Source organism: Lissotriton vulgaris, chromosome 3_1 (genome assembly GCF_964263255.1).
Source record: "Lissotriton vulgaris chromosome 3_1, aLisVul1.2, whole genome shotgun sequence".
Lineage (NCBI taxonomy): Eukaryota > Metazoa > Chordata > Amphibia > Caudata > Salamandridae > Lissotriton > Lissotriton vulgaris.
Window position 1 is genome coordinate 427464144 of NC_141689.1, and position 26400 is coordinate 427490543.

General features: G+C 45.3%; 1 protein-coding gene across 5 annotated transcripts in view; it reads right to left on the reverse strand.

Annotated features, from left to right (window-relative positions):
• LOC147726593 (interleukin-6 receptor subunit beta-like) overlaps positions 1–26400 on the reverse strand; it is a 527141-nt gene that overhangs the window by 208859 nt on the left and 291882 nt on the right. For all 5 annotated transcript variants that reach the window (XM_086960647.1, XM_086960643.1, XM_086960648.1 and 2 more), the window contains one exon: positions 9441–9542. In XM_086960647.1, coding sequence (XP_086816773.1) covers positions 9441–9542 — 102 coding nt within the window. The remainder of the gene's footprint in view (positions 1–9440; positions 9543–26400) is intronic.

Below are 26400 nucleotides of genomic sequence, written 5' to 3' on the forward strand. Positions count from 1 at the left end.
CCCAGACCTGCTCACTCAGAATCCTGATGATGGGTCAGTAGATGGTGTTGTCTTTTGTGGCAGCCTCTCTGAACATCAGCAGAAAGACTGTAAACAGGTTCTTCAGTCTTTCAGACATATGTTCTCTCTGACACCCAGTCAGACCAATTGGTGCACCCATGAGGTTGACACTGGTGACAGCCTGCCAGTCAAGAGTAAAATCTACAGGCAGCCTGATCATGTTAGAGACTGCATAAAAACTGAAGTGCAGAAAATGTTGGAATTGGGAGTCATTGAACCCTCAGATAGCCCTTGGGCTAGTCCAGTAGTTCTAGTGCCAAAGCCTCACACCCAAGATGGTAAGAGAGAGATGAGGTTTTGCGTAGACTACAGGGGTCTCAATGCAGTCACTAAGACTGATGCCCATCCAATACCAAGGGCAGATGAACTTATAGATAGATTGGCTTCTGCCAACTACTTAAGTACATTTGACTTAACAGCTGGGTACTGGCAAATCAGGTTAGCTGAGGATGCCAAGCCCAAAACAGCATTTTCAACCCCTGGTGGGCATTATCAATTTGTGGTAATGCCCTTTGGTCTGAAAAATGCACCTGCCACCTTCCAAAGGTTGGTGAATCAAGTCCTTACTGGGCTGGATGACTTCTGTGCAGCATATCTAGATGATATTGCTGTCTTTAGCTCCACCTGGGAGGATCACCTGGTCCACCTGAGGAAAGTGTTAGAGGCTCTGCAAGCAGCAGGCCTCACTATCAAGGCCACCAAGTGCCAGATAGGGCAGACACAGGTTGTATACCTGGGCCACCTTGTAGGTGGAGGCCAGGTTCAGCCACTGGAGAGCAAAATACAGTCAATCAGGGACTGGGCTCCTCCAACCACCCAGACTCAGGTTCGAGCTTTCTTGGGCCTGACTGGATACTACAGAAAGTTTGTCAGGAACTATGGTTCCATTGTGACACCATTAAATGAACTGACAAGTAAGAAAATGCCAAAAAAGGTTCAGTGGACAGCAGGCTGTCAAAAAGCATTCGATGACCTAAAGCAGGCCATGTGCACAGCACCTATCCTTAAGAGTCCAGACTACTCCAAACCATTCATTGTCCAAACAGATGCTTCTGAGTTGGGTGTGGGAGCTGTTCTTTCTCAACTGAATTTTGATGGTCAGGATCAGCCCATTGCTTTTATAAGCAGAAGGCTGACCCCCAGAGAGAAGAATTGGTCAGCTATTGAGAGGGAGGCCTTTGCTGTGGTTTGGGCCCTGAAGAAGCTGAGGCCATACTTGTTTGGCACTCACTTCAAGATTCAGACCGACCATAAGCCCCTCTTGTGGCTAAATCAGATGAAGGGTGAAAACCCCAAACTGCTTAGGTGGTCCATTTCCCTACAGGGGATGGACTTTACAGTGGAACATAGACCTGGTACTGATCATGGCAATGCCGATGGGCTCTCCAGATATTTCCACTTAGAACAAGAAGACTCACCTGGTCAAGGTTAGCTTATTGTCCCAAAGTTTGGGGGGGGTCATGTAGGAGAGTAGGGTCTGCAATCCTATGATCACCCAGATTTTTTGCTTTTGTTTCACTGGTTTACGACTTTCTCTGGCTGTGGGCCTGCCAATCAGACCCACAGCCTGGCTGTTCTCTTTCTAAATTACCTCATGTACCCTAGGTGCATCTACCAATTGGTACTGGGCCACCTTATCAGACCCTGTAACTCAGGGCATAGGTGTACCCAGGGCTACCAGGGGCTGCAGCATGTATTATGCCACCCCTGGCTGGCCTCCTAAATTTGACACAACTGGCTGCATGACAGCTGGGGCAAAGTCGTGTAATCACCCTTTGCTGTAGGTGTAGTATACCTATACCTAACCCTAAAATGGACACACAGATTCCTATCAGTCACTCCTATGGCAGGCCTTGACAATCCTGAAGGCAGAGTGCTTGGAATCATGTGAGATGGTGCTCTGGCATGAGCTGAGCCTGTCTGCAGCTTGCGGAATCAAGTCCTAATAGCTGTTCCATGATATCGCATACCATATACTCTTAAGTGCATTATAATCCTCGCGGTTAAATGCTATCTTTGGTATTGCTTTATCAAAACATGTCGAGTAAGGTGTCATACGAATTGGAATACTAACCCCTCGCCAATTCTGGCGACGGGGTTAGCATTCCACCCTTCTAGAGGGACACGACATGTATGTAACTGTGAACCCCGGTTAAAGTTAACTGAAGCCTCAGCTCCACAAAATGGATGCTGCCACCACAGACACGAGTCTGACCCCCTGCAGCTGGGAGTCCTTCCAGTGAGGGGAGCCTGGACAAAGGGTTTCCTGTCAGGGGCGGTGCTAGCACCGTCCCAGACATGGTTTTGTGTATCCTGGGTAGGCAGGGCTTTTCAGGAAGGTGACTGCTGAGTGGCACCCCGGTGCTCACTACGCATAGGCCAGTCAGAACCAGTTCCAGGGGCACACCAGCCCCTGGCCTGGGGAAGTCCGGCAGGGGAGAGGGGTGTAACCACCCCCCTCCTGGTCCCACCCATAGGCAGGACCTAGTCACCGGGTCAGCCCCCTTTTTTAGTATAAAGATAGGAGCGGGCCCCCTGTTCAAATTAGATCATCTTTGGAATCAAGATACCACTTTCTTCGAAAGGACTTCACGATTTCTTCTTCAAGATTCTCCCTTGTGGCTAAGGAGTAGTCACCCTGCATCAAGCGGGCACCATCCTAAAGAACACTGCGGTCTGCTGCAAGTCCTTCATCACGAATCCGACGACCCAGCTCGACGAGACCCGGCTTCCCTGGCACCTCTGACCTCTACTCACCTCTACAGCCAAGCTGAGAACCGTGAGTGCGACGAGACCTCGAGGGACCGACGATCGCCAAGACATCTTTACTGCAAGCCCACCGTGTCCTCCACTGGTGAGTGCTTTGGGGTCCGAGAAGCCCCGACCCTGCGCAGCTCCAGCACCCAAGATCAGCCTCCCTGCATCTCCACGATCTGCGTGGGGCCCTTCTGCTGTTTGCTGTGCACCGCGTTGTTTGGCTACTAGCCGGCTGGCTTGTGGCCTTCTGAACGACGCCCAACGACTTCACGACTGCTGGTCTGGTTGCTCCAGGCTGGCCCTTGCTTCCTTGTTCAAGAGAGGCACCCCGGACCCTCCTGGTCCACTCCAGACGCCATTTTAGGTCCACCGCGTGGGCTTGAATTTGCCAAGGCTTTGTTGCCCAATCCTGGGTCCAGCGACGCCGACAGCTTCTAACTTCGTGGGACAGCTCGATCCTCCATCCTGGTCGCCGACAACGCCTCCTGGTCCGTGAGATCTTCGAGTCAAGCGTCACCCACTCACCTTGTCGAGGTGGCTACCATCCGGTGCCCTCCTGGTGCCCACTGACTACTGTCTAGTAGTCTCGAACTTGGTCCCCTCTGCTTTCAGGTGTCATCTATCTTCGAGATCCAGGCTTGGATCCAACTGAACCTTCTTCACTGGTCACCGGCCAGCATCTTTTCTTCCGGCTCCTGGTCCGTCTACGAGGATTCCAGACGTCTTTTCAGACCTATGCAGCTGCAGCCCCTGGGCTAGGTAACTTCGGCATTTCGGTGCCCCAGCATAGCCTCACTATCTAAGGGTCAGAATCTACTTTCGTTTTCTCCCTACCAGGTCGGGTTCGCCCGAGAACACTAACTTTCTAATTCCTAGCTACCATAGACGTTTGTCCGCATCTCGCGTGAGAGTGCACACACTGCACCCGAGTCCCCTAGGCCTCCTAGAAGTAATCTAACGATTCCCTAGTCAAGTCCTAGCGATTCCAAAAGCTATTAGTACTGTACTTACCTGCTAGGAATTTCGCATTCCACTTTCAGAGTATATGGTTTTCCGTGCCCCTCGGGCATTTGTATATACTGTGCTAACTTAAGTATTTTTGTAAGAGTTTTGGTTTGTGCTTAGTACCCTGTCCTCATAAAGAGTACAGGGCTGTTGTGATCTTTAAATAAATAACTGTTTATTTTCATAACACTTGTGTGGTGTCCTTTCACTTGGTATTCAAGGGGTATATGTGTGGTAAACAGCTGGCTTAACACGCCCTCTCGAGTCTTTAGCCTTAGACTGCTCGTATCCACGCTACTAGGATAGCTGGTCTATAAGGTTGACTTACAACCAATCATCAATAAGGGTTGCTGGACTGATACATAGTGTTCACTAGAATAGTGAGCACTGCATATCAGGCCACCTTCTCACAGGTTTGTTTTGTAGGATTTCACCCAAGTTACGCGCTCTAGTGAATGCAAATATGGGTGGAAGGTTGAAAATCTGATTAAAATCCGGTTCTAGGTTCAAGAGTGCCCAATGCTTCAGGATCGTTTTTTTGAATTTCCCACTTGAGGTGGAGAATTTTGAAACTACCACAGCGCGGGTCTGATCTTTCTTAAGACGGACGCTTTACCAAAGTTACTTCAAGTATCAAGATAAATGGTATCAACAGTTAACTGGAATGGCGATGGGCAACTCGGTGGCGCCGGTATACGCCAACATCTTTATGCAATGGTATGAGAACATGCACATCTTTGCCAAGAAAGAATGGACAGATAACCTCAAACTTATCATAAGATACATAGATGACATATTCATCATCTGGAAAAACTCTTAAGGAGGACCTACATATGGCTCTCATGAAATTCAACCAAGCAGATGATCGTATACAATTAACTTGGGAGATATCTGAAACTTCAGTCAACTTTCTAGACGTCAAAGTCTCCTTAACCCCGGAAGGATTCACAACAGACCTGTTCGTAAAAACTACTGACAGAAACAATATGCTACATTTTTCTAGCTTCCATGAACCCAACCTTAAAAGGAACCTACCGTTCTCACAGATAGCACGTGTGAAAAGGATTACTTCAGACCCAAACATAGTGGACCAAAGGATCAATGAAACAGCAAAAAAATTCCTCAACAGAGGGTACCCTCAATCCACAATTGAAGAATCTAAAGAAAGGGTCGCAAATATAACAAGGACAAAACTATTATCACCAACATTTAAGAAAAATCAGACCCGCGCTGTGGTAGTTTCAAAATTCTCCACCTCAAGTGGGAAATTCAAAAAAACGATCCTGAAACATTGGGCACTCTTGAACCTAGAACCGGATTTCAATCAGATTTTCAACCTTCCACCCATATTTGCATTCACTTGAGCGCGTAACTTGGGTGAAATCCTACAAAACAAACCCACGTCAAAAATCAACTATTCAGGAACCAAACCATGTTTAAATTGTGGAAATTGTAACAGCGTAATCAAGGGTACGAAGATCAACCACCCGATGAAGGGACAGGAAATCAAACTCAAAGTGAACGCCACCTGTGATTCGAGCACCTTGATATATGCAATAAAATGTCCATGTGGGAAACTATACGTGGGTAAAACGGAACGACGTATGAAGGTGAGACTAACAGAACACAAATCGAACATCCGTTTAAAGAACATGAAATCATCTCTGTCAGCCCACTTCGTGGAAGAGCAACATAATATCTCTCAACTTAAATTTATCATCCTGGAAACTGTGTGTAAAACAGAAGGAAGGGACAATACGAAACATCTACTCAGAAGAGAAAACTCCTGGATACAGAGACTTTCTACCCAGAAGCCTTTTGGCTTAAATGATAGAATCGAAATGTCATGCTACCTATAAGGAATGCTTAATGGACTGCAATGTAGTAACTGTGACCGTTCACACAGATTAACTTTACTATGATATTTTACTTTATCATGTTTTTTTAAGTTTTCTGTACGTATTCTTTATGTATTCTTTATGCACACTTTGAGGTAACACATGGGATGATCTCGCAATCATAGCGTGATTACATGCTAAAGTGTCCCTACATACATCTAGTAGCCCCCTAGCTCAGATGGATCAAGCCGACTAACTGTACACTCAATACACGAGTTCGAATTCTTATAATGCATGCTATTCTTATTTTTTCATCTTAGCATTTTTATCGTACTCAGATAAATCTTAATTATTTACCTAGAGACCCCACATATTACCGGCGCTTTTTTAAGCACCAGATGCTCACTACAACTTGGACATCACAAACCATAGTCTGTCTTCCAGGCTATTGATCACGTGACCGGAACCATGTTTACATCCTAAACGCGGCTACCGGCGTTTTCGCTCTATGCCGGCGTTCGTAAGGAGTCAGCAGATTTGAAACCTCACCGAAGCATAACCCTTCAGCTTTAAGGTTAGTTAACCTAACGAGCCACCATATTTCCTTGCGCTCAGATTCATGAGGAGCGATTTGTTTATATTGATCCGGCGTTTTTTTCCGCTTGTTTTAGCTTTTACTAAGCTCCAAGTACCATCAGGCAGAAAGTGACGATAGGCTTGTAAGTGACACGGCTTTCTTCCAATTCATTTTTTTATTTGAAATTCACGGGCCCAGGGGTTATTTAAGGTGCCACATTAACGTTGACACTCCCCAGCTTTACATCACATAAACCACTCGTGAACTTTGTCATATGAGACACACAATAGGTTTATTAACACGTTGTTTATGTACATTTTTTTAGTGTCTGTTTCCTGATGAAGGGCATCCAGCAATGCCCGAAATGCATTGGACCTGCTAATAAGACATTGCCTGAGGTTGAAAATGTTTACAAGAAGGAATTACTAATGAATGAAAACTATGATGAATGAACATATGAATAAATAATATGTGAAGGAACCAATTTACAAAATTAGTGTGGAACTCTCTTTCTGGTAAGGAGATACGAGTGTGTGCCTAAAGGGATGGAGCTAGTGATCCACTAGCCTCACATTAAGCTACTAAGTTCACCAACTTGCCAGGCTCAAACTTTCCCTTTTATTACATATTTGTCACCCCCAATGTTCGCCCTAGGTAGCCCCATGGGCAGGGTATAGTGTATTAAAAAATAGGACATGTGGTTTTGACTTTTAGATATCCTGGTAGTAAAAATCTACTAAATTTGTTTTTACTAAAGCAAGGCTTATCTCTCCTCATAGGTTAGCAATGGAGTTGACTTGTTACACTTTACAAGTGCAACTTCCAATTGGGAGCGGATAGAAAGTTAAAGTTTTGTGTCTCTAGAATCTTCATTTAAAAATTCATCTTTTAGTGAAGTTGATTTATAAATTGCAGGAATTAAAATGCCACTTTTAGAAAGCTGTCATTTTCTTACTTTAACCATTCTGTGCCTCTGCTTGTCCCTAGAATACACGTCAGAGTGACAGCTGTTTTTTGGGAATTTACTCTAGACAGTCACACACAAAGGGAGCAGAGGTGTGCTATGCAAACCCTGATGGCCCATCACCAGGCGGATGGGTCTTCCTGACCTAGAATGGTGGGAGGAGTTGACACGTGCACCTGAAAGGGCTGTGTCTGTCCCCACACAGAGTTGCATGCCCCTTGTAGTGTGTCTAGAGCTAGCAAGGGCTTCTTCTTGTCTGGGAGTGAGAAGACTGGACTTTACTCTCTGTATACCGCTTTCCAAGGTTCTCCAAGTTCTTGTCTGAGCTTGCCTCCTGTTGCTGACATCTCAGGAACATCAAAGACTTCACCTGCATCTAACTGCCAGCACCTAGGTTCCTCTGCTTTGAGTCCAGACCTGCCAAGTGGTGCCAAATTCCTTCTTGGGCCCTTGGAGGCGAGTCTGTTGCTGCAACCAAAACAATCGATGCATTGACTCCAAGCATCGGTTCAGAACCTGCGCACCCCTGCTAGATCACCTCTGCCTACAACAAAGCTCACCGAGTGTGCGAGCAACCGACCTTAACTTATAATGCAGCCCTGACTTTGACACAGCGCCTCTGAAGAACCACTGCTGCATGAGTCTCGTACAACGCGCCACTGACGCCTGTGGTGCATTGCCTTGATGTATTCACGGCCCTGCATGGCTTTCGACTGACGGATCACCTTAAGCTCAGCGGTTGGACTTCTCACGCCGAAGAATCGATGCACCTTGCTCTCAACATCGGTGCATCGTCCAAACCGCGTCACCTTCAGGAAACGAGGCCTCGCACACGCAACTTACGCAACACCTCCTCTGCTTAACGCATCATCCTGGAGCAGAAAAGCTTCAATGACCTTGTTTCACCTTAAAGAACCGACACCTCACCTGCATCCGTATAGCCTCACCTTCTCTGCACGACACGTCATCTTTGGTTTCCAACACATTTAATGTACTGTAAGGAGGTCTGCGTGGTTCCTGTATCCGGCCTGCACTCAATCGTGGTCAGACAACTTTTGTATTTGTCCCGCTCATGCGTGACAAGATAGCCCCAGTTGGAGCTACTGACTTCTAAGCTCTGAATTTTGATTTAATCTTTGAAAGTTCATATCTTGATGTTTGGGTGTTAAATGTTTGTTAACCGTTTGTCATGTTGGTCTTGCTTTACTCAGATGCATACAGGCTATTGTTTTAAACTGGTGTGGAGTAGTTCTGTGGTGTTTTCACTGTGTTACTGTGTGTGTGCACAAATACTTTACGCGTTGCCTCTTTAGTTTAGCCAGGCTGCTCTGTACCAAGCTACCAGAGGGTGAGCACAGGTAAACATTTATTGTGCACTACACTTACCCTGACTAGAGTGAGAGTCCCTACTTGGACAGGGTGCATACCGTTGCCACCTAGAGACCCCATTTCTAACAGGTAGAAAACATGTACTGCACCTGCCAAACATTTCTTAATATTGGTTATCTGTGCTTGACAATTTACCAGGTTTGTCAGAATAATGAAATAAGGAGATAGTCAGGACTTAACAACTACACCAGGGTGTTTTGACTCTACATTAAGGTACAGTTGTTATTACCCTACTGAATGATATCCAATGGGGCCCTTGGTTTGGCACCGACTTCTTTGAATTCCTATAGAGTTAATGCTTATTACACGATTTTTCAGACATGCTGGGCGGGTTGGATGACTGTGCTTTCTTCAAGAGATTGAGAACTTTCTCTTTTATACGTGCGGTTACAAATCTTCTACAAGCTATCAAATATACTGAACTCAATAGATCTAATGTCGGATCCTAAAATATACTTGCCTTTGTGTGTGACTACACTGCAAACAAAGCATTTGACATTAAAAAAGCACAAGCGTATTCTACAGTAATACCTTTACATTCACAGCTTGAATGCCTAATTTATATTTAAAAAAGTCTATTAGTAGAAAAACAGAAAATAGCACAATGCTTTCCCACAAGCCAGGCGTTACTGTGCATTCTCTTTGGAAACTTTAGACTAGTGATACCACTTTATCTTGGCTGTACATGTTTGGATGGCAGTGGGTACTCTTTTCGAAGTACAAGTAGCAAACATATCAGTACATTTAAAGATACAGTAAACAGAGGACAACATGCAGTAAATACCATACATCGGCAAAACAGGGTTGATGAACCATAACTGGATATAACAGTCAAAAGATTTGTACTTACGTCCCTGCTGAAGATAAGCTTCTGTTGATTGTACTACTCCATGTCCATCATTATACAATGGATAAACGCTGATTGTATAGCGCTTCATTTCTTCAAAATATCCTGGTGCAAAATAATAAATATTTTTATTAATAAAGAACCATTGTGGCTAGCTTGAATTTAATTTTAATTAGTCGTGATATAGTACACCAATGCAGAGAACCAGTAAATTACAACTTTTCTAGGGAAAGCGACCCGTGGTAATAACTAAAGAATAAAGACTCCATTTGTGCATAAAAGCATGCCCTCCATCTTGTTTCGGGTCATTTACCATATTTGGCTGAGCCTCTCCATCCTCAGATTGTGGCCTGAGCCAATAAATGCTTGCTTCCAAGTGCCAAAGTCCGTAGTGCACAAACCTGATCATTCTATCAAGTTCTTCTGACCTGACATTATCGTTTTATTATTTAACATGAATGCTTTATTAAAACAACATTAATTTTAACATAACTGTACTTAAAAAATATCAGTACTCACTTTTTGCAAGCATGATAATCGTGCCAAAACAATATTTTTAAATTTAAGATTACAACCTAAACCCTTTATTTTAGAAAGCTATGGTAAAGCCAAATTAAGTATCCCAAATAGAAAGCCAAATTCAGAATGACTAACGAGGGAGGGGTAAGAAACTTTGCTTCTGAATATCAAATAAGATAAAGTGCAAAGTCCAGAAAGAGAGGCAACTTGTTATAGTTAAGTGACAACATTTTATAATTCATAAAGAGGCCACTTTTTAAAAGGTTGAAACATGGCGTGTTCCGTAGAAATATATTTTTCACATATACCTCTCATGAGACGATGAATGGGCATGTGTCGCCAGGCGAGAGCCGACGGTACCGACTTACCTATGGATTCAGTTACAGGTCCATCCAGCTGAACATTTACAGCTGTAGCAAATAAGTGTAAGTTAGGCATTGCCCATATGCTTCTTGTGTTTGCTTTGTTTACACTAAGTTGGCAGGGTATGCCCAGACGTGGGTACCTTGCTTACTTTGCCACTGGATTCAAGCTACCCTGGCTGATGAGGAGTAAAACCCTAAAACCTGTCCTAGGATGCTTGTTTCCAGTCATGGGAAAACCTGGCTTGGCAGTTTGGGCTTGACTGTTCCCATGAGGAACAGGGCCAAGACTGATATGGATATGGCTTGGTCTGAACTGGAAAAGAGCTAAAGAATGAGGATGGATTAAACCCAGATCTGTGACTGGAGGGGAGTATCTGAAAAGTTTCAGCGCTCAGTCCATCATCTCCTTCTGTTTGCCCTAAGTTGGCAGAGTATATGCCCAGACGTTGGTCCCTCGCTCACTTTGCCACTGGATTCAAGCTAGCGTGGCTGATTTGCATATGGTTTGGTCTGAACTGGGATGGCGAAATGATAATATATATAACACAACACTTTTCTGGCAGAGAAAATCTTTGAAGCCAAATTCCGAGGAATCCAGGCGCTTTTTTTAAACACAATATAATCGTTTGGTAGCTGGCAAAAATATCTGTCCCTCTGTTTTCGAGCCCTGCCAACGGGAAAATGAAACTTGCTTTCTGAAATGACCATGTAGTTAAAGGACTCCTTAATTGAGTGATTCACAGACACTGAATGTCATTTACATCAGCATACGGGGTGAGTTTGAATCAGCACATAGTATCATCCTGAAGCATTTGAAATCCTTCATACAAACATTGCATTATTGTAATTTTTAAAGCCAGTTCAATGCGCAAATTAAACAAGCATTGGCATAGCCAATAGGTCAGCACATAGTATCATCCTGAAGCATTTGAAATCCTTCATACAAACATTGCATTATTGTAATTTTTAAAGCCAGTTCAATGCACAAATTAAACAAGCATTGGCATAGCCAATAGGTCTTGCTTTTGGGACCTTATAAGTGTTTAGCCATGTAACAGTTGTTGCACCAAGAATATTGTGCTGTATAACTTAATACTTATAAGGTCCAAATGCAATACAATGCACCAAATGGGCGTGCACAAACTAGGCAAGCATTGGAAACTTCCTGTTTTATTCACTGGTAGATCGCTTTTTCACGAGATTCCATTATTCCCCATTATCCTTCGAGCCCAAAGCTATAACACAACTGCCTGAATTAAAGCTACACAAAATGAGAGACTTGGGCAGATCTATGACCAACAAAGTTCAGTTGCTCCCACATGGGAGAGGTTTCACTCAACAGCAGACACTACCTAACACATTTTAAATTCCTTTGCAGAATATGTTATACAGCACAAAGCCTACATCGTATGGACCTCATGGATAATTCTGAATGTGGCAGGTGCAAAACAAATACAGATTTCTTACACGCAGCAATGTTGTGAGCAACAATTCGAATATGTTGGTCAGAAGTGTTCCAGGAGCTATCTAAAATGGTAGACAACCCTCTGAAAACATTTGTTGGGATATGTTAAAAAAAATCCTTCCAGCATTCGCTAATTTACAGCGTTAATGTTGTTGCCAGTAAAAAGAGAAGTAGGAATTGGATAGGGTAGACCTCTCCTCCCCCAACAACAGGCAGATGGGTGAATGATCAAATTCACTGCAACTCACTGAAACTTATGCGCTATTTTGTAATTTCTGACCTTTTTGTAACTATCATTATTATAGAGCACTCGGGCATCTTTCGGTAATGCCCACGCTATATAACAAGCATTTGCAATGCAATAGGTCTCGCATTATGAAAGTTTGAGCTATTGGTCTTGTAAATTACAATTTTTTTATGTATGTGTTGGTTTTGAAAATAGCTAAATTAATAGCTTTGTCATTTACAATGCCAATAATTATAACTTTCACAAATGTGACACCTATAGCATTTGTAATGCAACATGTTTTGTATTTACGTGAGTTAGATGTATTGATATTACAAATAACATTGGCTTTACATTTTTTTAAATAATTAATACTTAAATAAAAGTGATTGTAATTTATAATGGCAATAGCTTATACTTTTGTAAATAACTTTTGTGAAGATTATGTTCAGTGTATTTTATTGTGATGAAAATCCAATAACAGAAGTGAAATATTAACATCTTTTAGTGACATTTGTAATAAAGCTTGAAACATTGAGAGAACATATTTGAACCAGTTGTTGTTGAATGGTTGCACAGATTGATGCTGTGGTGGTGCTGAGTGATGCTGGGGTTGCGCTGAGTGACACTGTGGTGGTGCTGAGTGATGTGGTGGTGCTGAGTGATGCTGTGGTGGTGCTGAGTGGTGGTGCTGAGTGGTGCTGTGGTGGTGTGGTGGTGCTGAGTGATGCTGTGGTGGTGCAGAGTGATGCTGTGGTGGTGCTGAGTGATGCTGTGGTGGTGCTGAGTGATGCTGTGGTGGTGCTGAGTGATGCTGGGGTTGCGCTGAGTGATGCTGTGGTGGTGCTGAGTGATGCTGTGGTGGTGCCGATTGATGCTGTGGTGGTGCTGAGGTGGTGCTGAGTGGTGCTGTGGTGGTGCTGTGGTGGTGCTGTGGTGGTTCTGAGTGGTGCCTTGGTGGTGCTGAGTGGTGCTGTGGTGTGCTGAGTGGTGCTGTGGTGGTGCTGAGTGATGCTGTGGTGGTGCTGAGGGGTGCTGTGGTGGTGCTGAGGGGTGCTGTGGTGGTGCTGAGTGATGCTGTGGTGGTGCGGAGAGTGGTGCTGAGTGATGCTGTGGTGGTACTGAGTGATGCTGTGGTGGTGCTGAGTGATGCTGTGGTGGTGCTGAGTGATGCTGTGGTGGTGCTGAGTGATGCTGTGGTGGTGCTGAGTGATGCTGTGGTGGTGCTGAGTGATGCTGTGGTGGTGCTGAGTGATGCTGTGGTGGTGCTGAGTGATGCTGTGGTGGTGCTGAGTGATGCTGTGGTGGTGCTGAGTGATGCTGTGGTGGTGCTGAGTGATGCTGTGGTGGTGCTGAGTGGTGCTGTGGTGGTGCTGAGTGGTGCTGTGGTGGTGCTGAGTGGTGCTGTGGTGGTGCTGAGTGGTGCTGAGTGGTGGTGCTGAGTGGTGCTGTGGTGGTGCTGAGTGGTGCTGTGGTGGTGCTGAGTGATGCTGTGGTGGTGCAGAGTGATGCTGTGGTGGTGCTGAGTGATGCTGTGGTGGTGCTGAGTGATGCTGGGGTTGCGCTGAGTGATGCTGTGGTGGTGCTGAGTGATGCTGTGGTGGTGCTGAGTGATGCTGTGGTGGTGCCGATTGATGCTGTGGTGGTGCTGAGGTGGTGCTGAGTGGTGCTGTGGTGGTGCTGTGGTGATGCTGTGGTGGTTCTGAGTGGTGCCTTGGTGGTGCTGAGTGGTGCTGTGGTGTGCTGAGTGGTGCTGTGGTGGTGCTGAGTGATGCTGTGGTGGTGCTGAGTGATGCTGTGGTGGTGCTGAGGGGTGCTGTGGTGGTGCTGAGTGATGCTGTGGTGGTGCGGAGAGTGGTGCTGAGTGATGCTGTGGTGATACTGAGTGATGCTGTGGTGGTGCTGAGTGATGCTGTGGTGGTGCTGAGTGATGCTGTGGTGGTGCTGAGTGATGCTGTGGTGGTGCTGAGTGATGCTGTGGTGGTGCTGAGTGATGCTGTGGTGGTGCTGAGTGATGCTGTGGTGGTGCTGAATGATGCTGTGGTGGTGCTGAGTGGTGCTGTGGTGGTGCTGAGTGGTGCTGTGGTGGTGCTGAGTGGTGCTGTGGTGGTGCTGTGGTGGTGCTGAGTGGTGCTGAGTGGTGCTGTGGTGGTGCTGAGTGGTGCTGTGGTGGTGCTGTGGTGGTGCTGAGTGATGCTGTGGTGGTGCTGAGTGATGCTGTGGTGGTGCTGAGTGATGCTGTGGTGCTGCTGAGTGATGGTGCAGTAAGTGCCCGACTGGTGAAGCACTTCTAGTGGAGATGTGTGATGTTTTTAAAAGAAACATAAAACAGTGGCTCTTTACTTATTTTATTTATTTATTTATTTATTGTATGCGTTTTATATAGCGCGGACTTTACCCGAAGGTGTCGGAGCGCTTCACAATAGGAAACATAATTGATACATGAGGAGAAAATTACAAGTGAAGAAATTACAAAAGCAAACGTTAAGTTATGCTTGCAATGTCTTAATCCCGGGACACAGTATGCTGCACTGTGCCACGGCTATACATACTGTGGCTACAAAAAGTGTTCTTTTCAATTACTAAAAAACATGGCTGTGCCCGCAGAGCCCAAGAGACCGCATGGGTGCGGGAGGCGAATAGAGAACAAAAGGGAGGGGTGGGGGGAGTGCACGCACATTGTGAAAGGGGGAGCAGGAGGTGAGACCGAGAGTGGTGCGCGGCGCAACTAGCAACCATTGACAAAGCCAATAGTCCTTGTTAGTTGTAGGTGTAATGTTAGTTGTTGTATTGTATATATGGATGTAAAGACATAAGCAGCAAAATACCAGTCCGCAGCACACTATGGTAAGCACAGATTTTAGCGTAAATGTTTAAAACAACGATCTAACTTCTGGGCATTGGTTTTTCACCTTGCAGGGTTTAGCAGATGCTCCATTGGTGTCATGAGCATTGGATGGTGCGGTAAGTGCACAGCTGTTTAAGCACTTCTATTGGAGATGTGTGATGTTTTAAAAAAAACATAAAACAGTGGCTCTCATGCCTGCAATGTCTTCATCCCGGGACCCGGTATGCTGCTCTGTGCCACGGCTATCCCTACTGTGGCTACGAAAAGTGTTCCTTTCAATTACTGGAAAAAAACATGGCTGTGCCCACAGAGCCCAATGGACCGCATGGGTGCGGGAGGCGAATAGAGAACAAATGGGAGGGGGGGAGGGGGGTGCACGCGCATTGTGAAAGGGGGAGCAGGAGGTGAGTCCGACAGTGGTGCACAGCGCAACTAACAACCATTGACAAAGCCAATAGTCCATGTTCATTCTCGGGTAATGTTTGCGCTATATAAAATCGCATTAAATAAAATAAAATAAATAGGTGTAATGTTAGTTGTTGCATTGTATATCTGGATGCAAAGACATAAGCAGCAAAATACCAGTCTGCAGCACACTATGCTAAGCACAGATTTTAGCGTAAATGTTTAAATAGTAAATCCTTTTCTTCCTCTTTTTCAAAACTTGTACCGCCCTGCCCCGCAAATAGCCTCTAAATAAAATGAAACACTATTGTGCAAAGCATCGCACACTGTCGAAAAATGAGCACGGTGCACATTTAAGTCGCAGACAGCAGGAAGTTCCAAAAGCAAAAGAGAGGTTTTTTTTCCCTAAAGGTGCACAAAGCAGTAGAAGAATAAAACCGAAGTATAGTGAAGCGAACCTACCGGGGGATGGTGAAGCGGTGACACGGCAGTGCAGTACGGTGAAACGGCAGAGCAGAGAGATGGAGCGGAACACAGTGGCGGAGCAGGCAAGGGACGTGGAAGGTGAAGCAGAATCTTCCGGGGCGGCGCAGGATGAGGTAGAGGCAGACGTGGGAGCTGACGGACCGTCACTAAGGAGGCCAGGGAAACCAGTAAACCAATGTGTGATCCAGAGAAAAGCGGCAAGTGAAAAGAGGCAAAACTTGTAAAACCTGGAACATTGGAAATAGTAGAGAGCTGGGCAAAGCTGCAATTGTTTTTTTTTACTAAAAGGTGGGGGTTGAATGCTGGTTGCGGGGAAGCGGAGTGCTGAAAGAATTGACGGCCTCTTTGAAGTGAAGCTCACGGCCATTAAAGTGAAAGCGGGATGTAATTAGGGGGGAGGAGAAGTGAGGCCGAGCGAGCACTGCGCACGCTGGGGAAGCAACAGATGCCTGTGGGAGGGAGGCTGATGGCTTTGATGTGGGCACCCTTTCCGCACGAGTGCACCACAGGAACTGTCCGAAATCCGCAATGGTTTAAGACCTTGGTTTGCCCACTATACTCTCGTCTATTTATCCCTTGAGCGATATAATAGTCTCGACCTAAAAATGCATAAATAAATAAATAAATATGTGATAGCAGGAACTCGCTCTTCATTTTCCACATTTCCAGCTCTTACTTTCAGAAGGACTTTTTAAAGGCTTTTATTAAAGTCTTTAGTTCAGCGAGGTACCATCCACCTCCCTTAACATTCTGGAGAGATTTCTGAGCGGGTTCTGTGTATACTTTTTGCACGCAGGGGTGTGAAGTCCCAATCTGAGTTATGGATTTTAATGAGTGATTTAACACAGCAGCGTGAGTCATACAACCCTCAACAATTCTGCAGCACCTCCATTTCGGCAATAATCAGGTTCAGTCTGAAAAGTTCCGAACTATGTGACCTGGGGAAATTGCTAGGGGTACGCAATTTAGCACAACACTAAAGGGCTGGGGTGCTTTGTTTTCCAACTTAGCCCACAAGGGTGGTCTCCTCTTCCCCCTCCTCTGCAGTAACATCCTGAACCATAAGAAAGAGTGAGGGGCGTTACGTCATTTCCTCCGCGCTTCCAGGGGCAGACTGACACCTGAGCCAACTCTCCTCTTGCCCTGAGTGAAAGGGGAGGAGGCGGCCAGAGAATGGGAAACTGCTGAATGGGGTAGAAGGAGGCCGGAGTTTGCCGGTGAACTTTCCTCTGGCAGCTCCCCATAGCTGCCAAGGTTTCAGAATGCTACGTGTGACATGTTCATATTTTCAATGTAATTATGAGTGACATTTCAATCATCATGAGTGACACTTTCCACAAGCAAAATCAAGCAATGAAGGGAAGGGAAACATAAATATAAGACGCTACACCCATTTGAGCAACAAGAAAGTCTGATTAATATATTAAAACTGCTACAAAGCTGCAGTCCTTGGTAACAGAGAGCAGGCACTTCAGCTGTTCAGGACTGCCAAGCCTTTTGTGTGTCAAATGAAATGGATGCCACTTTGGTTTGGGCCATACAAACATAACTCTGTGGTGAGCTCTCCTACATCTGCTTCTGGTAGGTCTGCCGGAAGCCTTATAAAATCACCATGTGGCCCAAAACACTGCGCCTGCAGAGGTGCCTCAACTAACTCAAATGCAGAGAGGCGAGAATCACGGCAGGACCAGCTTGGGATCTACAGCTGTTTTACCATGGCAAGGATCTAGAGACACAGTGAGGTGCGGAGGTTTAGGATGCATGGGAACCATGAGCGTGCAGTGGACTCTGTATGGTAAATTTAGGGCGGGTGCCACTGCAGCACCTGCCTCCTTAGTCCAGGGCTGTCATCGGTGAGTTTGCTGCTGCTGAGTGTTCTGCCTGACTCACCCTCATGCAGGACACCACAAACAACTCTCCAAATAAGACACGGTCCTTTGACGGCCATAATCCTCTGCATATTTTGTGCAACCCCAAAACCATCACTCTGGCTGTCGCCTCATACCCTCACTCCACAGGATGTATTTGATGTGCTGAGCCGTCATTGTGGCATCAGATACTGACACCCTCAGAAATTTCGAAGAATCTGCCCGATGAGCCCCATAATAGAGCAGCACAAACCAAGGCAGCAGTTAGGCCTTTCAGAAGCAACAACGTTAAAGTTAAGGGAATAGATCATAAGAAATTCATAGGTGACAGACTATAAAACAACCTCACCTCTTTGTTTTGTTCTGTTCTTCAGCAGCCACTGCAATCTCCGGTAACTGCCTCAGTGACGGGAGTCTCAGCTATTATAATAATTGAACTCAGCACGGGTCACATAGCATACTTGACTGCACGGGTCGTCCCGGGTCGGTTCGCAGCAGGCGGAGGGCGCACTGCAAGCTGCGCGCCATGATTTGAAGCTCGTAATCGCCTATCAGTGTGCCGTAAGTTGTTTTCTGAGCCTCACCTTTATGCGAGTGTGGTACTTGGCAGCATACATCCCAATAGTGGGGCTCGGCTCGGGCTGGTAGCAGGAATTGTTTTTTATTTTTACCACTCTTTTGACAGGCTGCTCGAACCAGAATTAACTTAAACTTGGGCTGGCAAGTATTTGACAGAGAGAGTCCGAGTCTCCTGCTCTTGACTACACTTAAGATTCCTCCGCGCTTCTGCCTACTTCCTCCGAGTCCGGACGTGACGCCGGCACACTCTACCACCAGCATATCCGGATATTATCCCGGCCCCCATGGTGCCACGGCCGGTGATTGACCGCAGTATCTCGTCTGCTGAGAGAGGGCAGCCCCTCCCACCCCCTGCAGTGTGTGATGAATAAGCCCGAGCTACCGGGCAGAGTGCTGATACATTGTAGCGCTCTCAGCCACTCCACAGAGGCAGTTAACTATTTAGGAACTTGGGCTCAGGCAGCACAGCTCGTCTCGAGCAGAAGTCCGAGCCCGCTGGTGGCGCGCCTGGCACTGGTGGCAAAATGCGTGACAATGCATTTCAGTGCGGTGATGCGGATCACTGCACTGAAATGCGAGAGTGTCACACCTGTTGCGTGACGCATGGCAGGACTGCCTCCCGAGAGCGGACGAAAATGTCCCGGACAACGTGGGGCTACCTGTGACCCCAGAGCCCAAAAGACCAAGAAAACAAGGTCTGTGCCTCCTCCCTTGCAGTTGTTTTTTTTGCACTTTGCTGTAGCACCCAACTGTTCCAGTTGCATGCTGGGGAAGCCTTTCCCGCAGTTCTGGGGTTGATTTGGAAGTTGCAGCTGTGCACCTAATCAGGGAAGAACAATACGTGTACGTCTGCTTTTAAGATTCCAAAGTTCTATTAAATGCTGATGCTGCGTGCCCCTCCGAAGGTGGCAAAACATTGCAGGATGCTATTTTTTTTCATTCAATATTTTTCTACTTCTGTGTACTTATATTACAGTGCATAGTCGGTTTTAAAAATAGCATATTGTGTTATTCTTTGTCACGTGCATGTTCATAGAGGCACATGCAAATGTTATGTGGGGTAAAATGCATTTTGTGTTTTTTCTGTTTTTTGGGAAGGTTCTGCTTCTGTACCTGGTGGTTTTCTCGGAGTTTGTGTGCTCTCATTCTTTGAGTGGTTTGCGATTTGTTTCAAGCAAAACTTCATCTCCTTGAATGCAAACATGCTAAGAACATGACTTGTCTATCTACTTTACCTGTGAGATATGTCATTGTATATGTTCAACAGTTGTTTTGAATGCTCTTTACTATGGAAGGAGGAAATGAGTGAATACAAAAGTTATTACAGCTGTGTAGCCGTTCGTCTACAGGGACGTCTAGCGACGACCTGCTGCTGTGCAGTCAGTCATAGCGTTCGGCTACAGGGACCTCTAGCGACGACCTGCTGGACTGCAGTCGGATAGTGTACGCTGCTGTGGACCTCTAGCGATGGCGTGAGAAACTGCAACTTAGTGTAGTCAGTGCTGGAGTCTGGCTCCAGGAACTAGATAGAGGTGGGCGAGCCGCCAAATTAATAGCTAGAGCGGAGCCAGTGGGGGAGAGCGGGAGGGGGGGTGTTGGATTTAAGAGCCGGTACACGAGATGAGCCATGAACATGTTTTGCATTTAAATCATGCAACAGAATTCCTGTAAACGTGGTCTAAGAGGCCAGGGGGCGTCTCACTTTGGTACATCAGATAATATCGTACGTGGAGCGGCAACTTTTGAAGTGAGTTTCTAAAGATTAATTTAGAAATCTGGACCTCTAGTAGCAGTCTGTGGTACTGCAGTAATTTATCAATGCTACTAATGCCTGCCACTAGCGACCATGTTGCGCTGATTAAAAGTATCTTATTCCCCCTGTTTTTGCCTTTTCTCATTTATAGCCCCTGGGTGCGTGCTCTATATTTGGGTGTCGTCCATATGTGTTCAGTGTATTATGAACGGTGGAAGGTGCAATTGAATAACCTTTAATCTTCCGTCGCAGCGCATTGACTTAACCCGGGTTCCCAGTAGATTACATAACTTTTATAACAGTGATGGATTTCCAAGTTTCAATTTCTTTTTGTGCGGACGGATGCTGGGCAATGCTAGCACTAGCCAATGCTGGCGTCCGGCTCGACTGACGTCTTGTAACTCGCGCCTAATGACGCCCAATGACGCACACGTGTTGCACTTCCAACGTGTGTCTTGCTTGACACACGAACAGGAACTTTGTGGAAGGTCGATAGAATCCCCCTCTTCAGCCCTCACACCTCTGAAAAGAAAGAATAGCATTGCAGTCCAAGCCCTAACCGGGCGTTACCGGTAGCTGGTCAGAATTAATTTGTTTGCCTGCAGACACTCAGCAGTCTGGAGGTACTTCGGTGTCTGAGTAAAGAATGAACCCACTTTGGTATGTTTTGTATACACTAGATTGGCTATTGGTTAAGGAGATGGCAGCATGTCAAAAGCCCTCTGGTACAGAAGAGCTTAAGTGGCAGTGACCCGCAGCCGGGTGTCACCACATTCACATTAAAATACACACCCCTGTTTGCCGCAGCACTCCTTTTACTTGCATTTCCTTTCATTTACTACACTTAAAACATCAAGGTCATTTGCAAATTAAAAGACAATAGGTTTTTTTTTGCACTTGAAAACACAGTATTCCTTTACATGCATGTGTTGTAATTTAGGACTATGCCATGAAAACACATTAATAGGGACAGCAGTGTGAGTGAGACAGCAGTGTCAGAGACATTTTATTTATGTTTTGGTTTTTTAAACATAAAAAAAACGTTTTGCTATTTGCAATGCCAATAGCTCAAACTCGCGTAAATACGCGACCTATTGCATTGCAAATGCAATAGATCTTGCATTTGTGAGAGATTAAGCTATTGGTATTGTAAATGACAATGCCATTTATTTATTTGTTTTCAAAACCAACACATAAATAAAATGATTGTCATTTACAATGCCAATAGCTCAAACTTTTGCAAAGGCAAGACCGTTGCTTTGTAAATGCTTGTCCTGGTATTGCTTAGTGGGAACATCTAGTCTTTCCCAGAGAAGAGGTGAGCGAGTCAGGCCCACTGTGCCAATAAATCACGCACCAGGTTGCTCTGTGAAGGGGGCCCCAAGCCCTAGCAGGGCGGTTTCATTGAGGCAGGCACGGAACTACTTGCCTTTATATCCAAAAGTTACACAAAACTTCTCTGGCAAAGAAAAGCTTTGAAGCCAAATTCCGAGGAGTCCAAGCGCGTTATTAAACACAATATAATCATTTGGTAGCCGGCAAAAATATCTGTCCCAACACGTTTCATTAGACAGAATATAAGGCTCACAGATTCCTTGTAAAGAAAGACGCAATGTTCAACTTTCAGCCATGGTATGCTTGCAATCTGTGGAAGTGTTTTTTAATTTGCGCAATGAACTGGCTTTAAAAATTACAATAATGCAATGTTTGTACGTAGGATTTCAAACGCTGCCGGATAATATGAAGTGCTGATTCAAACCCACTGAAGCAGTCCTGCTAGGGACTGGGGCCCCCTTCACGGAGCAACATGGTGCGATTATATATATATATATATATATATATATATATATATATATATATATATATATATAGTACATAATTCTGCAAGAGAGTTGAGACACTCAGCTTGCCTTAGAGTAATTCATTCCTCTAAGCTATAAGGCACTCAGCCTACAATAGTGATACCATTATACTGTCATCTAACAAATGGCTTGTAATCTGGGAAAAGGTACCGCACATTGGTTTTTCAACCTAAAACTACCCCTCCCACAATGCATCCTAACTGCTCAATGGGCAGGAGGGTATATATACTGAAAAGTAAAAAAGGACTTGTTACTACCGTGATCAAGAACAGTAGTCTGTTCGAAACGCGTAGGTGAGGAAGTTTTTTCCATGATGGAATAAAGAAGCTTGACAAAATCCGAGAAGAGTGCGGTGTTTCTTTGAATTGCTCGAAAAATTACAACGAGTCTTGTCCTTGACTCGTCACCGGCACCAGCTGATTAGCCGCTCCTCCTCCAGCAAGGGACAATTGTTTTGATAATATATATATATATATATATATATATAAAAAAAATTACCTACTGGCGGTCGCCAGTAGGCATATATAGTTAGGACCTAGTTACCATAGGAAATTCCCTAAATTCTATTGGGAATACCTTTGGCGCCGATTGAGGAATCTGCGTGTAATTTTCCTTAAATTTGCTCATCTACGCCCCGCTCCTTCCCTGAAAGTTTCGGGGGAATTCGTCAAGCAGGGGCCGAGAAAAAAGGGGGGTCCCAAAACGTGTTTTCCCCATGTTAATTTCCATAGGGACCTTTAGACACGGCTACAGCCCGAACGGCTGAATGGAATTACACCAAACTTGGCAAAATGGTAGGGCCTGGTATGCAGATGTGCCTTTGCTATGTTTGGTGAAAATCCCTCCGGTAGTTCTTGAGAAAATTGAATTTGAAATTTTTCAAATGGCATTTTCTATGGAACCTTTAGACACGGCTACAGCCCGAATGGCTGAACGGAATGACACCAAACTAGGCAAAATGGTAGGGACAGGTATGCAGTAGTGCCTTTTCTATATTTGGTGAAAATCCCTCCAGTAGTTGTTGAGAAAATTGAATTTGAGCAAATTATATATCTATATGCGCTCACCGTACGCGTATGTGCCCGTACCCTTACGTGCGCGAGGGAGTTTCTGATTGGCTGGCAGTTGACTGTCAACATCCCAAACTGTTCAAACCAGGAAGTGTTGACCACCATCTTGTTTTTCAGGAGAACTGAGGCACAAGAGAGCCCAAAACAAGAGTGGAAAACACCATATGTTGGAGAAAGCGTAGTTCATGTTGGCAAAAGATTTCAGGGGCACCAACATCGGAAAGTTGTGTGGCCCATTAAAAGAATAAAATGAAACAATCATTGACAAAGCCAATAGGTCTCACCTATGTGAGAGCTCTTGGGTTTACAACTGCCTTTTAGGCATGTGGTACAGCAGCGTGGCTGCAGCTTAGCATGGCTAAATGTTAGCTGTGTGGTGTAGAGGAGAGTTGAGTGTACTGACCTAAAGTGGAGTGCAATTGAATGGAGAGGAGTAGAGTGGCATAGTGTAGAAAGGTATACTGTGGATTGGCGTACAGTAGAGGGGCATGGAGTGGCGTATAGGGGAGGGACGTAGAGTGGAGGGACGTGGAGAAGAGTGGAGAGGCGTAGGGGAGAGGCATAGAGTGAAGAGGCGTAGAGTGGAGTGGCGTAGTGTGAAGTAGAGGGATGCCGAGTGAAGTGGCGTGGAGCAGCATAGAGTGAAGTGGGGTGGAGTGGCATTGAGTGGTGTGGTGTGGTATGGAGTGGCATGGTATAGAGTGACATGGAGTAGCGTAGACAAAAAGTTGTGGGTATAAAGAACTATAGTCAATAGAGACAGTTTTAAGTGACTGTATTCCTGTGTTAAAAGTAGGAAAGCACACTGCATGTCCATGAATAATACCAAAATGCTTAAAAAAAATAATAATAGCGCATTGCAAAATGATGAGGAAGAACAAAGACAAGAAGGAACACATGTACACAGCCCATGCCACAGAGAGGAGCTAGCACGAGAAAAGAAGGGAAGCCTACAGGACATAAACAATCAAAACATTGCAAATGAGACAGACAACTCCCTGGGCCCTGAGAAGAAAAGTGGAGGGGGAGCCCTGTCGCACCCCATGGCGATGTCAGGCAGGCCTCCAGGACCCTATCCCCATTGAAGTAAGTAAAGCTGGAGTACACTTTTGCGCTACCAGCGAAGATGCTAGTGGGCCCAGGACCCCATCCCTGGCGAATGAAGTGAAGCTGGGAAGGTGAAGGTGCTAGCAGGCCCTGGACCCCATCCCCAGCAAAATAAGTAAAGCCGGGGAGCACCGTCGCACTCCACACAAATATGCTAGTGGGCTCAGGACACCGTTCAAGGGTCCGACGAAGAAGATAGAGTTGTGGGGAGACCCCTCACGCCCCTGGCGTCCTGGAAGTCTGCTGCAACACGCACGTTTGCTCACAGGAGCTGGCAGACCTCAAGAGATATACCGGCTCCTGCAGCAGCACACAAGTGTGCTGGCCATGTGGGAAGCCGGCGAGAGCAGCTGGGAATGGGCTCCCCGAGCTGCTCTCCAACATGGCGAAAGGCTGCGGGGTGCCTGGGTGGGACCTGGTACACCAAAGAAAGAGAAGCTTCGGTGCGAAGCGGCGTGAATTGGAAAAAAAGAAGACTGCAAAGAAACCAGCGTCACAGCCATGGTTACAAAATTCACCCTGCTCGCGATGAGCGCCCCATGATGACCTGAGGAGCTTCTCAATTTTGCCGGAACTTCACAAAGAAACCCCTCGTTTGCGGCTTGTGGTGACCCCAGGAGAGTGGATCACCACCAGAATAGTGCTCATGTGTAGGGGGAGATGCAGGAGCAACGCATGCTCCAACCAAAAGAAATTCACCCATACCCCACCTTAAGTTTATGGTACAGGAAAAAGATAACCCTTCAAGGGTTTTACCTTGTTTTGAAGTTTTCCACTGCTGGAACGTTTGATCAACAGCTCGGAATGATGGATTATGGCTGCAACCAGATGTAATCTGAAAATGGTTAATGTGAGCTTTTCATGTCATGATACACCCTTGAGGGGGGAAAGGCGGTAATTCCACATGCGCATTTACCAAAGTAATGTCCTTTGGGGACTGTGTGTAAAGTTCAGTATTCTGTTGGATGCAAACACCCTGGGGTGAAAACTAGAATTGCATAAATGTTGTAATAATAATTCTTTTGCCTTCAGGGGCTATTTTAAAAGTGTGTATTTCATGCTAAAAGAAACGTTGATGGCACAAATGACTTATACGTGCATATGCATATTCTCTTGTGAATGCTTGAATGAAGTAATGATGATGACAAGCACTCACATGCCAAGTAAACATGTTTTATTGCCAATACTAGGTGTGCCCTCATTCAAAGTGATATTACAGTTTTGCATTTCTAATACAAGTGAATCTTCTGATATGTGATGTGTTGATCTAGACATCCCTTTGGGAGGGGTAATAATGATTATACCTGCCCATCAGCTTATGTATATCTGTAAATAGCTGCATATTATTGAGTTGTGTGTGTGTGTAATAAATGTACTTTTTTCCTTTTTCAAAAGAAAAAGCACAGACATTTATTGAGTGTTATTATTGTGCATCTGTGAATGGAGATTACTAGTCACACTGCCTCCCTTGAGTAGGCCTTGGACTGCTCTGCAATGCTACCCTATGAGAGTCAAGCAATGCAAGAGGGTGTTTGGTTTCCAGTGGTGGACAAGTGCAGACCCATTACTTGTGCAGGCCACACAACTAATAACCCATTTTCCTTACAGCAAGTGCTCGGGGCAGAAGTCAGCAGTTTCCCACTACTCACTGATGCTTACCTTGTGTGAAAACCATGGGAGTGTGCATCTCTAAGTGTTGAAGAGGCAACCGGCGTTGCTACCCAACCAGGTAAAACCAAAAAGCTACATCTTTCTTTTTTATATCCTAATAAAAGTGTCAAAGGGAAAGTCATTTGGCTAGGCTTAAGTATAGTGAAAAAGAAAGGTTTAGTTTCTTTTAATAAAGTTGGCTAATGGTTTGAAATGGAACATTTACTGACAAAGGCTGTTTAGGCTTGATATTTTTATTATGAGACCATCTCACAAAACTAGCAGACATACCTTTTTACAAGTGAAGAGCCTTTTATGTGTTTGTAATGGGCGTATTTAGGAGTGTTACTGTTTTTAGGGGCGGGCCTGCTGGCATAGAAATTGAAACAGGTAGCTCACGTGGGAGATTTCATTATGGTACATGATGCAAATATTTCTGCAAATCCCTTTCAGAGCGGCTACAGAACAATATTTCCATCTGCTATCTTGTACATATTTAGGAGTCTTGTGAGCAATAACTAGTTGTGCATATGTTACACTTTTCATATTTAAAGCAAAAACACTGACTGGACAATGAGTTACTGAGCGTTATGTTAAGTGTTACCGTGTTATGAGTTTCTAGCTTACAGAACATCACTTTACTGCTCTGAAAGTCAAGTAGTAAACAAGATACTTGGTGTTAAGACATGAATGCCCCAGGCATGGTGTACAAATGTGTTCCCATGTATGGTGGGCGAGTGTGTGGTACATTAATACTTGA